The sequence below is a fragment of the Poecilia latipinna genome, unplaced genomic scaffold (assembly GCF_001443285.1).
Source record: "Poecilia latipinna isolate Pla-1442-1.1 unplaced genomic scaffold, P_latipinna-1.0 Scaffold1728, whole genome shotgun sequence".
Classification (NCBI taxonomy): domain Eukaryota; kingdom Metazoa; phylum Chordata; class Actinopteri; order Cyprinodontiformes; family Poeciliidae; genus Poecilia; species Poecilia latipinna.
Window position 1 is genome coordinate 107,899 of NW_015114344.1, and position 17,500 is coordinate 125,398.

At 41.5% G+C, this 17,500-nt stretch overlaps 1 protein-coding gene across 2 annotated transcripts in view; it reads left to right on the forward strand.

The window, feature by feature from the left end:
• The window catches only part of sulf2a (sulfatase 2a), a 29,940-nt gene that overhangs the window by 10,229 nt on the left and 2,211 nt on the right, over positions 1–17,500 (forward strand). For both annotated transcript variants that reach the window (XM_015060599.1, XM_015060600.1), the window contains exons 2-18: positions 4,163–4,402; positions 4,503–4,654; positions 6,056–6,225; positions 8,455–8,605; positions 8,897–9,072; positions 10,095–10,223; positions 10,531–10,587; positions 10,690–10,819; positions 11,610–11,817; positions 12,127–12,385; positions 14,569–14,665; positions 14,771–14,865; positions 14,935–14,994; positions 15,078–15,244; positions 15,432–15,574; positions 15,755–15,863; positions 15,963–15,996. In XM_015060599.1, coding sequence (XP_014916085.1) covers positions 4,163–4,402; positions 4,503–4,654; positions 6,056–6,225; positions 8,455–8,605; positions 8,897–9,072; positions 10,095–10,223; positions 10,531–10,587; positions 10,690–10,819; positions 11,610–11,817; positions 12,127–12,385; positions 14,569–14,665; positions 14,771–14,865; positions 14,935–14,994; positions 15,078–15,244; positions 15,432–15,574; positions 15,755–15,863; positions 15,963–15,996 — 2,377 coding nt within the window. The remainder of the gene's footprint in view (positions 1–4,162; positions 4,403–4,502; positions 4,655–6,055; positions 6,226–8,454; positions 8,606–8,896; positions 9,073–10,094; positions 10,224–10,530; positions 10,588–10,689; positions 10,820–11,609; positions 11,818–12,126; positions 12,386–14,568; positions 14,666–14,770; positions 14,866–14,934; positions 14,995–15,077; positions 15,245–15,431; positions 15,575–15,754; positions 15,864–15,962; positions 15,997–17,500) is intronic.

A 17,500-nucleotide genomic window follows, 5' to 3' on the forward strand; every position in this document is an offset into this window, starting at 1 on the left:
GATGACATGTAAAAGGTTAGTCTTTTTGCCCTCCAGCGTTGTATGCCTACGCGAAATTTCCGAACGTCCAATAACATGCATGGTGTCTAAGTCATAAGTCAGTGCCTCACCAGCAATGAACCTCACCGCACGTCACTGCAGAAAGTAGTTTGTCAGAAACGTTCCTCATTCCTGAGGTAATCAAATATCCAATGCCAAAACCCAGGGGAAAAAACATGCTTCCGGTCAGGGAAGTTTGCTTCACAGTTGTGGAAGGATTGAAAAGGTAAGCATCAAACTCATCGTACTCTGTGGACTCGTCCTTATAACTACTTATTTCAAAAGTGATTCCAGGAAGTAGCTTGTTAATAACTTTCCTCACTCCTGTGGTGATCAAATATTCAGCGCCAAAAGTCAGGGGGAAAAACATGGTGGCTGCGACCTGTTCCATTTTTAAAATCCTTGTAAAACACAGTGCTAATTGTCAAAGAGCTGCTTGTATATAACCTCCTGTTTGGAGATCCAAGCATTCATAACCTCAGATGTTCTTTGATCTATGTCATAAATCTATGTTATAGATCTATGTCATAGATGAGGTCATAGCTACAATGAGTCTCTGTAGTACTGGAGGAATGTCTTGCTTCTGATCGTTGCTATGGAAACGGTCAAATCAGTTCTACATGACTCAAACTATTAACCTTTTGCAACTGCGTCACTTATTCATTCGAGGCGCCATGACGAACTTCAGAAGGGTATATTTCAGGAGGCTAGGGATTAAAACGGGGATTTTAATGGTTAAATATTAAGTTTAGATTGACAATGGTATATTAAAACCATTAATTTAAGTAGGATTTTTCATCATTCTATCAGGTTTAAAATTTTGAATCATACTTGACTTAAAAATATCTTAAAAGTAATATTAAATGTAACTTACAAACATTTGCTGCTGCTGTTGTAAATTGTGACAAGAAAGTTTGCTTGCTTGGAGAAGAGCTACAAAGAAATAATTTTGGTTTAATAATTTTACACGTTAGCATAGAAATAGAATAAAGGATGATCCCAAAGAAATGGTGCTGCCACTCCATATTTGAAGGGTTGTAAGCAACCCAATCGAACACATTTGTTCTGTACGGTGTGGAAACGTAAACAATAGACAGAACACAATGTCTTCCAGCTTTTTCTGTGTAACTGAGAGCTTGACACCAACAGCAGCACAGCGTCAGCAGCCGACATTGCTGTTAGCCGGGAAGGAGATAAATGAGTCCATTTCTATGCTTTGCTGTAAACTGGTTATGAGTCTGTTGGTTTTTCACTTTTCTTGTATTTTAACTATTAAATCAACTGGTAAACAAATGTTTAAATCTGTTTTTAAAAGAACAGTAGCTTCTCTCTTATGTCTCCATCAGATGAGCAGCATTAGCAGCTTTTGGTGACATTATTATTAATAATAATTAGATTGTTTTTGAATACAGTGCAGAATTTAAAATGAATGATGAAGATGGTCTATGTGTCTACTCTGGCCTGGGAGAGATGTCTGTGGTTCCCTTCTGGGCCTGTCACCCCATCAACCTGATGTGGAAGTCTAGCTGGGCAAATGCCTTTCCATGCGATTCAGCTTGATTCTCATCTCCCTTCAGTGCTCGGTCTGAGATTTCTCCCATTGACCTCGGTATCTCTGGTAGAATTTCAACCGGGCCAATTGGCGAACAGAAGGAGAAGTTGTGAACGATATCGATTTTCTGGGCTCTTTTAGGGTTATAACCTGCTTGTAGCTTCGTTCACTGACTCCTCAGTGAACAAAGTCTTTCAGTCTGTCTTGGCCACTTCTCCAAGCATTGAGAAATTAAAGTCGGACCAGGAAGAATGTTTAAGACATTTTATTGCTGGTAAAGATGGCATTTGGCTTGACATTTCTATTTTGGGATGGTTTGCATTTTCTGGTAAGCTTCATTGCATAGATTCGCTCATAATCGAGCCGACACATTTTATAAGTCACGGCCAAACGCCAGCAATTGGGTATTGTAATCTAATTCTTTGAAACTTGAAGTTCACACCTCCATTAGACAATCATTTCTCAATAGCCGAGGGTCTAGACCCCGTGTATGAAGCAAAACGTAAATCAAGGAGCTGTTTTTTTCCAGGCTAGTGGGACACAACAGATAGAAATTGATCTTAAGTATGTGTGCATCGATGCGTGTCTTTGTCAGTGACCCTTGGGACAACCTGTGAACAAAAACCTCCAGCAACCGTGGTAACTGCGGCCATTAGACTGCAGAAACCGAGTCTGAGAGGCTTTTCCTCTATCATACTATTTTTTTGCTTCTTATTTGGAAATATTGATGTTGATGAGACTTTCTCCAAAATAACCTTTTTCAACCTTTATAGCTCCACTGTTGAAAATTAGTCTCTAACATTCACAAATGACATTAAAATAAAATCCAGTCCAACATCTGGTTTGAGGTGATTCCTCTGGAACCTGTTGGAGAAAAAACATCCCAACTTCAGAAGATGTGCTTTTAACTTAACAGAGCTCTGTGGTCCCTTCTATCAGTATGAGAGTCAGGGTGAGGAGGCGCCATGTTAGGAAGATGAAGTGGAAGCTGCAGGATCTTCAGAACAAACAGGTCATGATGCTGGGCTACTGATTATCCCTCTGTCTGGATACAGGATCAAAAGAACCAGTTTAAAAGCTAAAATGAATGGTTATATGCCAGACATGGAAAACTGGGATGCACTCCATGCCATGATGTTCAGGACTTAGGTCTCACGGCATCTCAAGGCGTCAACATTGCAGCCAGTGGGCTGAGGGAAATACAGCTCCATTTTTTAGCAATTCAAGAGCTACACAGCTGTGGACAGCAAGGTGTTCAACCTTGTCAGATCTGTCAAAAAATGAAAAATATTCACCAACTGAACATCATGTGAACAGTGGTGTAAGTGTAAAAGCCTCAGAACCTGGAAGACATCTTGATAGAATCATGAATTATGCTCTCTACCACAAAATCCTCACAGAAATACCTTAAGCACAAGCTAGACCTAGATTATGCAGAAAATCGATCAATCCACAGCACACCACCAAGTCCACCTGTGAACGGGTAGAAATCTTCAAATGAAGGATTTTGAAGTAGGCTAGCCAAAGTCTGTACTAAAATCTCATTGAGATGCTGTGATCTGACCTGAAACACGCTGTTCATGCTCCAGAAACCCTCCAGTATGACTGGATTTAAACAGATTTACAAACACCGGGCCGACATTCCTCCAACCTACTGGAAAAGACGGATTGGCAGTGGTTGTGCCAAATGTGCCACAACCATTTATCAGAATTAGGAGCAATTACTGTTCTGTATCCCACCAGGTTGTTTTGAATAGCTTTTCATCTTAATAAATAAGATGAAGCATTTACTATGAGGCCATCTTTCTTTGGATTAGAAAATCTGCTTTACAATCTGAAACATTCAAGCACGAATAAAGGAAGTAAAAAGAGGAAATCTATAATGTGTATGTATAATTCTGTCTCTGCTTTTGTTCTGCTATTTTAGATATTCTGTCCATGTCAGTCAGACAACATTTGTAAGAGAAAACCGACCTAAGCTGCTCCCTGGCAACGTAACAGCTGGCTCAGTCCAAGTCATGTTTCTCCCCGTTGCCAGCTCCATTTCTGACATGAATTAAGGCCAGCCTATGGCTTCCATTGTCTGATTGCCAAACTCCGGCCATCTCCCTACCCGCTTGAGTCCTTTAGCAACATATTGGATTGGAGTAGCAGCATAATGGCCTCTGTGACATCTTTTGTCCTTGTGTGATGGCAGCGAGAAGGCAGCCATTGAGGGAGGAATTTATGGTCAAGCATCTGTTTCCCCAAACAATCACCATCAGTCTGAAAAGCCTTGGGTACATAGAAATCCAAATGGGTCACACTTTACCAAAAAGGTTTATTTCCTCATTTAAGTCCAGCTCTTTTTTCTCCAACTTTATTCCCAATAATTTTACCCTCTCTTTTAATTGTATATTCACATTTTCCCAGCTGTGCTTCTAGAATTTCCAGATTTTTTTAAATTAATTTTTCTCACCTTGGGTTCTTTATATTTCAGCTGTTAGCCTTTGAATGTAACCCTGCCAGCCCCGCCCAATATTAAATCCTCTTTTTTTTTTTCTTCCTCCCTACATCCCCGCTCTCTCTCAGGCTCAATGCAGTCCATGAACAAAACTCGTCACATCATGGAGAAGGGAGGTACGCATTTCTCTAACGCTTTCTCCACCACCCCCATGTGCTGCCCGTCCCGCTCCTCCATCCTGACGGGGAAGTACGTGCACAACCACCACACCTACACCAACAACGAGAACTGCTCCTCGCCCTCGTGGCAGGTGCACCACGAGCCGCACACGTTCGCCGTGCACCTCAACAACTCTGGCTACAGAACGGGTCGGTGCTGCCGCCATGACGGCCTTCGCGTTTTTATCAAAGTCCTGAGAACTTGAGCAAAAACGACTTTTAACATCTTTCCTCCTGATTCTCCACCCAGCGTTCTTTGGAAAGTATCTGAATGAGTATAACGGTTCCTATGTGCCACCTGGCTGGAAAGAATGGGTGGCGCTGGTGAAAAACTCCCGCTTCTACAACTACACCCTCTGCAGAAATGGAGTACGGGAGAAACACAGCAGCGACTACCCAAAGGTATTGATACTCTATTGTTGTTGCAAAATGCTTCTTTAACTGCCCCAAAACAATGGCCTACTTTAGAAAATTGGTTATTATAGTATAAATTTTAAGCACTTCACATTTAGAGACTATTGTTACTAAACACACAGTATTGGGTCGTCCACCCAAATTAATGAATTCATGTGTTAGAAATGTACGAATCGGCCATGAAGTACTAGGATATGTATAATCAGAGAGCGGGGTCAAAGGGTGATAAGTTGCTTAGTGTCTATAGATCACCAACTTTCTGCAGAGTAAATGGCTTCACCTGGTCCTCAGATTAGCTCAAGAAAGGCGCATAGAGAGAGAAAGAGTTTCCATTGGGAAAGCAGCTACATCCACATTTTACATTTCAAGATGTAAGACGAATTGTTAGATGCAGTGGTGTGAAGGACATTACATCTAGATTCCACAGCAATGGAGTGGCGTTCTTTCCTGTCAGTCCGACAATCTAACGCAGGAGTCCTGTTTTGGCGTTGATCAGGGGAACGGCACTTACTGGCGTTGTGTTCAGTCCCTTAACTCCGGTGAATGGAACCATTAATTCTTCAGCATGCAAAGATAAATTGGATAATTTCATGATCTTAGCTTTGTGTGAGAACAGTGTGTGAACGGCCCCTTCCTGCTCCAACATTACTGCCTACCAGCACACGAAGAAAGATTTGTAAAGAAACGGCTCGTTGAGTTTAGTGAGGGAAAACGTGACTGAGCTGTACAAAGTCCTCAACTTTATACATCACCTCAAATTAAAATGGAACCGTCAACCATGTCCCGCATCAGTGTCTGACCTCACAAATGGGTTTTAGAGGAATAGTCAAAAATTCCCATAATACTAAAATATTTTCCCTGAAGAGTTGCATCTTTTATAGCTCCTAAAAAGTGAGGCAACATTATATTAAAGGGACCGTATTATGTGTTTTCCAGGCACACAGTGCCATTTCATAGCATAATCTATTATAGGTTAACTTCAGTTGTTATAAAAATGCCACATATATATCAAATATGACTTGATAGAAATTTTACTTCCATATTGAATGCATTGAAATTGGACCTCTGCCTCTTTAAAAACTGAAACTACATCTCTCCTCAAAATTCTTTATTTTAACTATTGCAGAAACCGTGTAGAATTAAAATAAACACAATAATTTAACCAAATGTGTGCATGATGCATTCTGGATAGTTGTACCTTTTGTACTCCTGTTGGATCAAATACAAGCAGTGGATTGATCGAACGAGTCTCATCAGTTTGAAAAAGTAAAAAAAAAAGGGATTTATTAGTATTTGCCACTGACCCAGTGTAGCAACATACGCTTTGACATCTGCTCTACTGTCACTGACTGCTGAGTGCCTGGTGGGTAATAATTGCTCGTTCCACAGGACTACCTGACGGACATCATCACCAACAACAGCATCAACTACTTCCGGATGTCCAAGAGGATTTACCCCCACCGGCCGGTGCTGATGGTCTTGAGCCACGTGGCTCCGCACGGTCCAGAGGACTCCGCCCCGCAGTACAGCGCTGCCTTCCCCAACGCCTCTCAGCACATGTAAGACACAGAAGCTGGAAAGTTTGGGAACCACTGGGGTAGATCAGCAAAATAAAAAAATAAAAAATAAAAAGTCAATTGTGATGTGGAAGGAAATGTACTTGTATTTAAAATAATTGAACAAATGAAAACTTACATGTCGCACCCATTTGTATTCGGAGTCCCAGAATCAACACTTTGTAAATCCATGTTTGTGGACTAGTAGATCAGTCAGATTGCAGGGAAACATTAGCAAAAAGTAAAACTCTTGCAACAACCTCTTAATTAGACTTTTGCCTGGACTTTGACCGGGTCATTCTGACAGATGAATGCACTTTGCTCTTAAACTGTGGTACAAATACCACTGACTGGTACAAAACGGATGACGGCAAACCAAAAACTTGCATCTGATCTTTGCTTACTTTTGATCAACTTGCTGCAAACATCACGAGGAATAACAATGGATTCCTCTTGACTTTATTAATTAAAACCTTGTCTCAACAGAGTACAAATAAACCATTCACGGCAGCCATATTGGATTTTCCGCTCTGAATTTGGAAAGTTTTCCTGTTTGTTTTTCCAACCAAGAGGAGGTAAAATGAGATTTGGGAACTGAAAGGTCTCTTTCAGGGCGATGTCACGTCTGGTTGAGTTTTAATTTGGTGACTTCTAAAACATTTGGTTGCAGTGGATTTCAGTTACGTTGTCAGCATAACATGGGTTATCAAATCACGCCACACACTTTTTTTTTCTTGTAGATAAGTCACTTTACTTCCACCTCATAATTCTGTTCTACTTTGTTTTTGGTCCATCAACTACAATCCTTTTAAAAATACATCAAGAAGCATCACTGTAGCGCGACAAAATGCAAGGATGTCTACGGGGTCGACAGCTTTCATAAGGCTCTGTATTTCTCTCATTATTCAGGCTCAATTAAACTGCAAGGTGTTTGAACAAAAAAGTGATTTTTTTTTCAATCGTGAAGAATTTGTGTGATCTCTGTGGGACAAAGCTGACAAGTACGCAGCACATTTTTACTTTTTCACTGCCGTTTGGTAACAAATGACTCATCCCTGCGTTCACGCTTCTTCTCATTTGACCCAGAATGACACAGATTTGATAATCTGAGCTGGATGTAGTCTTCTGCTGCTTACAGTAGGCTGCTGGCAGCTTCGGGGCCTCTGCATGCACAGCCAGCGTTTTTTTCTTCTTTTGCTCCAGTTTGTTTGGCTCCAGTGTTGTTCATGTTAGTATTGTCACCACAATGAGCCCAGTTAATTTGTACTGTTTTGCCAGCTATGGTCAGAGATTGGAATAAACAATGTACGTTTAATGCCTAGGTAATGATTTCGTCATGCATATGCACAAGCGCGTACCTCTTTCATTTGAGCCTTTTGTTGTTTTTTTTTTCTGACCTTCTGTATCTCTGACTGCCTCTCTGTAGCTGCTGGCTAATAGCAAGCCCACTATTGGCCTCCGGAGAAGGATCCAAGGCCAGTAATGAGATTGTAGTTACTATTCCCTCCCTCAGCCCACACACTCCCCTCACTCCCGTGCTGCTTCATCTAATCCCTCCTGCATCATTAACCTGTACCACACTGGCTTTGTACAGAGAAGACTCAGAAAATCCAACCTCTGTGTCTTTCTGGAAACTTTTAATTGCTCCTTCTCCATAAATGCACTCCTCTTGGGTTTTTGATGCTGCGAAGTCCTTTTTTATTTCTCCGTTTCTTTTTGTCCTGAACTTTACAATCTATTTAACTTACAGAAAAAAAATTCAACAACAGTGATGCATTATCTTTTTTTTTTTTTAACTTCCAATCAATCCACCATAGCATTCATTCCCCTCAGCTCTTTGGCACTTATTGTTTCCAAATTGTTAAATGTCAACATAGAGCAGAGTTAAATTTTCATTAAAATGCGCAGCATTATTGATTAGCGCGTTAGCATTTTTTTTACATTGCTTGTATAAGATCCATTATAACACTGAATAAATAGTTCTCTTTCGATTCTGGAAAGTCATTAGGCTTCGCCAGCAGAAAAAGATGCTGCGTCTGCACAACAGAACTATAAACATTTTACGACAGCTTGGAGATGTAGCATTTACCTTAAATTGTGCCGTCTGGGAAAAAAAAAAAAAAAAACACCACATTTTTAATATGAAATCCTGTTCAATAATGGAAAGTTTTAGTAGTTGATCATTTATAGCTCATTATTTTCTTCTTCTTCTTTTTTTCCGTCCCGCCAAAGAACGCCGAGCTACAACTATGCTCCCAATCCAGACAAGCACTGGATCCTGCGCTACACCGGCCCGATGAAGCCCGTCCACATGCAGTTCACCAACATGCTCCAGCGCAGGAGGATGCAGACGCTGCTGTCCGTGGATGATAGCGTGCAAAAGGTACGCAGTGAGCCAGAGACGGAGGCTTTAAACACACATCGACCCTTAAACGCGGACGCACACGTACCGCCCGTCTGACAGCCGGCGGTCCTGGGAGATCTGTGCTTGTTCTGACTGGGACTGGGGTAATGAATTCACTGACACACTTGGTAAATTGTTCAATCTCCTTTTCCTTGAAACTGGCACAAGAGATTTGAGCTATCAAACAAAAAATGTAACTTTTTTTCTCTTTTTTTTTTTTTGTTCTTTTCCACTCCATGTACCTGCTCAATGACTCGCGTCTCCCCGCAGGTGTACAACATGCTGGTGGAGACGGGAGAACTGGACAACACCTACCTCATTTACACCTCAGATCACGGCTATCATATTGGCCAGTTTGGGCTGGTAAAGGGCAAATCGATGCCCTACGAGTTCGATATCCGCGTGCCGTTCTACGTACGGGGGCCTAATGTGGAGCAAGGCGCTACGTGAGTAGTTTTCCTACCACGCTCATTTTCTTGACAGCAAAATTAGTTACTTGTGCTGTACTGAACTATTCACTCTTTTGCATCATGTTGAAATCTCAATCTATGATGTGTTTTATCAGGATCATATTTGACAAATTGGCAGGACGTAGTGCATAGTTGTCAAGGAAAATTCATGATTTTAACAGGTTTGAAAGCTCTCTGAATTTGAATTAAGATCCTTTTATTCTGAGTGAAGTCTGGTGCAAAAAAGAAGTCAGCTAATTACTGAACATTTCTCTTTTTCTCACATTTTATGTTAATATTTTGTTGGGATTTTATATGACAGATTAGAAAAAAGTACATAAATGTAAATTGGAAGGGAAATGATACACAATTTTCAAAGTTCTTTCTTCAAAGACTTTCTTTACAAATAAAACTCAAAAAAAAAAAAAAAAAACCAGAGGGGGGTAGAGGACCCAGAAATTGTACTCAAGAGCAGCACAACTTCAACATATTTTTTCTGAAGTAAAAGTAAAATGTAGCCGTCCAACAAACTACTCAAGTGTAAAAAAAAAAAGAAAGTAAGTACTAAAAGGAAAAAGTACAGCATAGTGACAGTATTCCTAAATATATATATATTTTTTCCAAAATGTTATTCATGTTTCTATAACTGAGTAAATGTAACTGGACACAACCAAACTCTGAGCGTGACATGCATTTGTACTCAGTCTGCTTTATTCTGATGCCAAAAATTAACTAAGGCATCGATTGAAAATGCACACAAAACTTTTCATAAAGTTTTACTTACAAAATGTGATAAAAAAAAGTACATAATTTTCCTTCATCTTCACAAGTATCCACTATATTGCATTAGTTCATCACATACAACCCCAATAAAACATACTTGTTGTTTTATTCCGACAAAATGTGAAATATTTCAAAGACGTGTGGAAACTTTCACATCAAAGAAGAAACGTATATTTTGTTGGAGGTTAAAAGAACGACGTTTTGATGATCACGCTGAGTTTCCTGTTTCTTGGCAGAAATCCTCACATCGTGCTGAACGTTGACCTGGCGCCGACTATGCTGGAGATGGCGGGCGTCGATATTCCTGCTGAAATGGACGGCAAGTCCATCCTGAAGCTTCTGGCCTCGGATCGACCAATGAACAGGTGAACACCCTCGCCGTCTCAGCAATCCATCAACGGTTCCTGGACGACATTTAGAAAAGGGGAGAGTGAAACAGACCCAGTCAAATGGGGATTTAGCCAGAATTTTTTATTTATTTATTTATTTTTTTTACCGAAACGAAGTGCTTTGTCACACATAATGAAATTCACAATTCAAACACAGAAGTACAGCATCATTATCTTTTAAGGGAGCGTGACATTTCGAAATGGCGCAGATGTTTGCTCACTGCAAATATCACAGTCTGGTGTGTTTTTTTTTTTTGGTTTTTTTTTTTTACTGATTTCTCAGGTTCCAGTTGAACAGGAAGGGGAAAACATGGAGAGACTCCTTCCTGGTGGAGAGGGGGTATGTTTTATTGATTGACCTTTTTGTAAGACGTGTTCTCATTCACGGCGCCGTGTTCTGGCAGTGTCGGCCTCCCTGTCAATGTTCTGTCTGTTCTTTCAGGAAACCTCCGCACAAGAGAGCCGACGGGAAGGAAATGGCCCAGGAGGAAAACTTCCTGCCAAAATACCAGAGGGTGAAGGACTTGTGCCAGAAAGCAGAATATCAGACTTCATGCCAACAACCGGGACAGGTACCTGACCTGTATGAGCCAAGAAGGGGAGGCTGTTCAGTTTCCAGCAAAAATCAAACAAACTGTGTTGCCATGGCAGGATAGTAATTTGCCATCTGTGAACGTACTGTGATGTGCAGCCACTGTAAGCTTTTGAAAATACCATCTAATTTCTTTATAAACAAAGAGGGCTGAGTCTATATCATTAAAGGTGAACTGTCACACAGGTTAGGATAGAACGCAGTGAATATGCAAAACATGTTCATTACTTTTTTTTTTGCGCAAAATCTTGCTTAGATAATGAGATTTTAATCTGCTCAGTTCTATCTTTAGCTCCTTTCAGAATGAGCTGTTTTAGGGCCTCTTGTCACTTTAAATCCAAATAAGCTGCTGCAGGCCACGCCCTCTCCAGCCCCCCTCAAACTCAATGTTCACAATCACATGTGAAAATGGCTGCAAACAGATGCACAATAATACAATGAAAACCAGGAGCAGCAAGCAGTTTCTGGATGGTAAGTCAACAACAAAACGCTTGTATTTTCCAGCAGCCATTGTACAGCCCACAAAGAGTAAAACCAGCCAACCAAGTGTGCTGGAGCTCCGCTTAGGTTGCTCAGTAACGGCGCAGTGTTACTCAACAATCAGGAGGTTTTTGAAACGGCTCATTTTCCAAACACCAAAAAGCATCAATTTATTGCCAAAACATGACAGCAGAGACGCAAATGGAAGAACAAAAATGTGCAAAATGTACATTTTGTTTAATAGGTCCCCCTTAAATACATTTCCCTTTCCTTTTCTGGTTTTGTTCCAGAAGTGGCAGTGTGTGGAGGATCCGACCGGCAAGCTGAGGCTGTATAAGTGTAAAGGCATGGCGGGTCTGTTTGCCCCTCGCATGCAGGCTCTGATGGCCAGCAGTCCCTCTACCATGTCTGTCACCTCCAACTTTGACGACTGTAACTGTGGCGACGGGGGGCTCAGAACGTCTGTCCTTAAGAAAAAGAGACTCCTGAACAAAAAGAGTGAGTTCTTTATCTCACTTGACCGTTCTGCTGTCCCAACAAGTGTTATTACACCATGAATTGATCAGAAATACACGTGTTCTGTGCCTGAAGAGGAAGCAGCGGGTCTACAATCTGACATTAAAGCAGCCAGGCTTTCATGACATGAGAGGCATGTGCCAGTGCTGCCACCAAGTGGCGGAGTTGAGAAATCACTGGAGCCCGAAATCATTCCAAAGAAACACATTCAGAATATATGATATTTGTCCAATGCACCGACTCTGATCAAAAGTGCTCAAACTATCTTCTGTCAATCAAATTAATCTGCAGAGGTTAAGTCCAGTAAGGCCGTGACCAGGAAGCGCTGGGCGCGCTCCGTCTCGTTCGAGCTGGATGGAGATCTGTACGCCGTCGACTTGGAGGAGGGCTACAGGTCCCTGGGATCCGGGAACGCCAGCTGGACCAGAGACAGGTGGAGAGGCGCAGCCGCCGGAGATGATGGCGAAGAATTCAGCGGAATGGGAGTCGCAGCCAAGCCAACCACCCGTGACAAGCTCACACCACCTGCTGCTTTGAAAGTCACCTACAGGTGTGTGGGATGGGGGGGATGCAAATATTCAAGCTGTCAGGTCCACAGCTAATGCATGTGTCTCTCAGAATAAAACTGACAGTAAGCTCTGGAAGTGATGGCCAAAAAAAGAGGCTTTGAAGCTAAAATAAAGTAGTAATTTTTCCATGAAAGGAGGTTTTTTACTCAGGATTAAGCAGCTTTGTAACAGATGTAGTGATCATAAATATGTGACTGATTTGTGGCCTCTGGTTTTGGTAAAGCTCTAGCACCGATTTTTCTTTAAAAACTGTTACTAAACAAAGCAAATGTTAATTTCTAGCCTTCCTGCTGTGAGAGTTCATTAATCATTTCTATTAGAAGCAAAGACTAAGTCAGGATTACACTGTTTGTTTTTTTAAGAATGCCTTTAGCGTCTTATGTTAGCAATTCACACAGTTAACGTAGCTAGCTGTAAACATCAGCGACTGTGTGTATATCCCTTAGAGAATAAAGAGCCTTGCCTTAATTGTGAGATTTCCAAAAGACGGCCAATATTTCCAAACCCAGCATCTTTCATAACAGACAGAGAACAGAAGCACAAAAAAAAACAAAAAAAAACAAACTCAGCAACATTGATTTACATCCAGCCTCTCTGCTGAAGCCGGCCCCTGGTCGTTCAGCCTCTTTGCCGACTTGATGAAAAATCAACACGGTGGAAACAGATTGATGTTCTGTTTGATGGCCCCTTTTCAAACCAAAACAGGAACTACAAACGTGCCTCATTATGGAGTAAAGTGATTACCACCTGCTGAAGTCACTCTGGTGAAGTGACTGAAAAAAATACAGCCTCACACAACATCAGTGCTTCTTCAAACGGGGTTTTACCCGTAGCTAGTATTAAAGAAAACATTTACAGAGCTGATGTTCCAGCACCATGTACAAGCGATTAGCAAGCTTAGCATTGCTAAAACAGCAGAATCTGTTCCCTAGAGACGCCTACTGGAGCAGCACACATCCAGCCTGTTTCAAGATAAAACAGAGCAACTTTGCTGTGATACGTTCATCCTTCTTGTCTTGCTCTCTCTCTCACTCGTTCTCACCTCATTTCTCAACAGGAAGAAAATGCATTATGTTTTTTAAGTAGTTATTTTAGTATTTATTCTTCCTCTGACTTCAGTTTTAAACCCACTTATACCAACAACAGATAACTTTGGATGCTATTCCAGCAACAAAGACTAAAGTGGTTGTCGCAGCTTTGTAGTTTGGTTTTATTATGCTGGGCGATCGAAAAAGGACTGGATTTCTGCACATCCGACCGGCTGAAAACAAAGAAGCTGAAAATCATCCGAGTCTGGTCACCATCTGAATCAATTGAAGCTTATTTAATCAGGAACAGAACAGTAAACAACGTTACATGGTGAAAACAAAGATCCATTGTTTTTGTACAGAGGTTTTCTAGCCACAGGCTCAAAACCCAATCCTAAGTTGGATCTTTATTTAAAAAAAAACAAAAAAACAGCTAATTTAAAAATTAAGGATTCCCATTTCACACACACTAACACACACCTGCTGACGTACTGCAACTATTAACAAGAAATAGGTGAATTTACATGTTAGAGAAAGAGAAGACCCATTCTCCACAGCACAGTAGGTCGGTATACTTGTGCGTCTTTAAACAAACTGTTCTTAAGTTCTGCAATGAAAATAAAGTCTTATGAATCTTAAGTTGCTTTATGAAGGTCTAAAAATAATGACAACAAAAGGTGTAGCAACTTTTATTAAGTATTCATAAATATAGATTTACAACATATTCAACCAAGGAATCTGTTTCTGATTGGAGATGACAGAGGCAACTTAGAAAGAGGACGATAAGATGAAATTCAACGAGTTTTTAAATAAATTATTTCTTTGCCATAATATTTTAACAAAAAGAAAATCGCCTTGCCTCAAACTCTGCCAGATATTGGATTCAGTTGGAGCTTAAGCTCCAACTTCACTGCATTTTCAAAACACTTTTAATCATTTTTAAGGGGATTGTTTCAGGGGCAACTTTAAAAACACACCCAGTAACAGCAGCAAAAATGATTTCTGCTTTAACCTTCAGCTTTCACTGTCGGATAAATCCACTCGTTTCACTCGGGAGCATTTACGCCGAATGGAATTTAAGTTTCAGTTGTGTTGTGCTAAATATGCATGAACGGCGTATTTTCCTCTACGTGCAGATGCTCGATCCTCATGAACGACACGGTGAAGTGTGACGGGGGCCTCTACAAGTCCCTTCAGGCATGGAAGGACCACAAACTGCACATTGAGCATGAGGTGCTCCCATTTTTATCTAAACTCTGCCGAACCGATCCGACACCACAGCTTGTCTGACGCGCAACGTGCTCCGGGTGACTCTCTGGTTCTTCTCGCTGCTCTCAGATCGAAACCTTGCAGACCAAAATCAAGAACTTGCGTGAGGTGAAAGGTCACCTGAAAAAGGTGCGGCCAGAGGAATGCCAGTGCAACGCGCCCAGGTGAGCAAGTCATCCGAAAATAAGACCGCCGCCGAGACAAACGGTGACGGCTGAAATTTGTCTCCTCAGTGATCTTCTCAAGAGTAAGGAGGCTTATCTGCTAAATGTGGAGCAAATGCACTCTCTCAGGTAACACTTTACGTCATTAGTAAAGGCTCTTTTAAATTATTTTTTAATATTTCAGTCACTCTAGTAGATTTTGTTCCCGTCAGAATGCCGTCCAAGCAGAAGACTCAGTGGCTGCAGAAGGAGCAAAAGCGCAGAAAAAAACTGCGCAAATTCCTCAAGAGGCTCCAGAACAACGACACCTGCAGCATGCCCGGTCTGACCTGCTTCACCCACGACAACCATCACTGGCAGACCGCCCCCTTCTGGACGAGTAAGGAACGACAACTGGCTTTTCAGAAAGTGTTTTTGGAACGTGGTGTTTTGTTTTCTACCTCTGCTGCCGTTTGTCAGGGCAGATTGAGATAAAAAACAATATTATGACGACCTTTTTCTGAAAAGCTGCTGTTTTCTAAATCTGCTCCCCCTCCCTTTTCCCTCCGGCCTCCCTCTCCCTGTAGTGGGTCCGTTCTGTGCGTGCACCAGTGCCAACAACAACACATACTGGTGCCTGAGGACCATCAATGACACACACAATTTCCTGTTCTGTGAATTTGCCACCGGTTTCATGGAATACTTTGACCTCAGCACCGACCCCTACCAGGTATTTTGTTTGCACAGACACACCCATAGCGGAGGGTATAAATACTTCGACAATAACAACTATAAAAATAAATTTAAAAAATGCAGTGCATTCCTTTGTCCGCAGTGGGTAGAGCTTTACTGACATTTTCCAGAGTTTACAAAGCGCCCGTTGACATTTTGTCCTTGCTCGTTCCCGCAGCTGATAAATGCTGTCAGCACTCTGGATCGCAACGCGCTCAACTCGATGCATCAGCAGCTCATGGGCTTAAGGAGCTGCAAGGGCCACAAGCAGTGCAACCCGGAGAAGGGTGAGTAAGACGCCTCTCAGGGCAGAACGTGATTCGTCGCTTTTTCTCTCTCTCTCGAGTCATTTCAGAGCGATGTTGATCCCTTTCACTTCCTTCCAGGGGGAAAGGAGAGAAGCCACTTCAGTGAATACAGGTATGTCTTCCTCTATGACCACATCTACAAACACTCCAGATGGAAGTAAAGCTGCAAAATGAAATCAGGGAGGCTTCTGTCTGCTCAGTGAAGCTTCGTCTGCAGTACCTCGCAAAAGCAACACTTTCACATTTTTGTCATGTTATTAGTTCATCAGGATTGTCCCTGTTAAGACACAAAGTAGGGCGTGACCGATGATACAAAAAAGGAAACCGAAGCAGGCGTATGTAGTCAGACTCCTTCCTCTACCATCTGCTACCAGAAGTCACCTGATTGGTTGATCAGTGGTTCTTAACCTGGGCTCGGTCGAACCCCAGGGGTTCGATGAGTCGGTCTCAGGGGTTCGGCGGAGCCTCTGCCGCGGAGGTAAAGACACACTTGTGTAAAGTCGTGATGACGCCCCGCTTTGCCATCACTTGCTGCAGAGGATCACGTCACATTGCTTAGCCAATCAGAGCTGCGGAGGAGCACTGATTAAAGGAGCTCCACTCTCAGCATGGATTTGAACTTGTGTCTTTAATTACTTCAGCAAAGCTCAGTTTTTACCAAATTCTGTAGCTTTCGGTGTACTTCTAAATCTGCTCCTTAGTCGCATCTTTTCGGGGTTGGTACTGCCTCTAGTGGCGTGGGGGTGGTAACACAACTAATATAATTACATTACTAAATCAGAATACCACAAAGTCTTTATTATTTATTATTAATTTTTCATTCTCTTGAGAATGTAGAGCTATATTTTATTTTATTTATCACTACAGAAGGGTTCAGTGAATGCGCATATGAAACTGGTGGGTTCGGTACCTCAAAAAAGGTTAAGAACCACTGTGCTAGATGGAGGGCAGCAGAGTGTGTGATTAAATCTCAGGGTAAACACTGTTTAGGATTTAGAGGTTTGTTAGAAACATCACATAACAAACAAGAGAACTAAGTACAGGCATTGCTTTCTGACAGGCAGCACACAATTTGAGGCTGAGGTTCTCCATACCCAGCAGTCGGAGCCGGCCCGGCCCATAAGTGAATTAAACATCTACTTAGGGGCCCCCAGACCTTCAGGAGCCTCCCCTAAATGGTTGTTTATAAAGTTTGACAGTATTGAGTTTGATTTATTGGTTTTGGCATCGATAAACTGAAAGATTTTAATATGTTAAGGGAATTGGGAAGTTTACTTTATAAAAGTGTAGAAGTATAATCTTCATAGTGCAACTGATGCTGAGTTAAACAGCTTCTTTGAGTTTGAGTTTGTCCATAAACACGTTTCAGCAAATAAAATCTCTTATCTCTTCCCAATGTTGTCGTTTCATCCTGCTTATTCTTATATTCTTATTAGTTAGTACAAACTTATATTACTTTTATAAATTGTGGAGTATTCACTGTTTAGACCAATATTATACTTTTTAGATTATTATGCAGAGAAACTCCTTCCAGCTTATCCCAGAAAAGGAATTGGAACAAACTAAGAATCCAGAGGAACAACTTTCCAAAGCAGGAACATTTAGTTTATATTCTT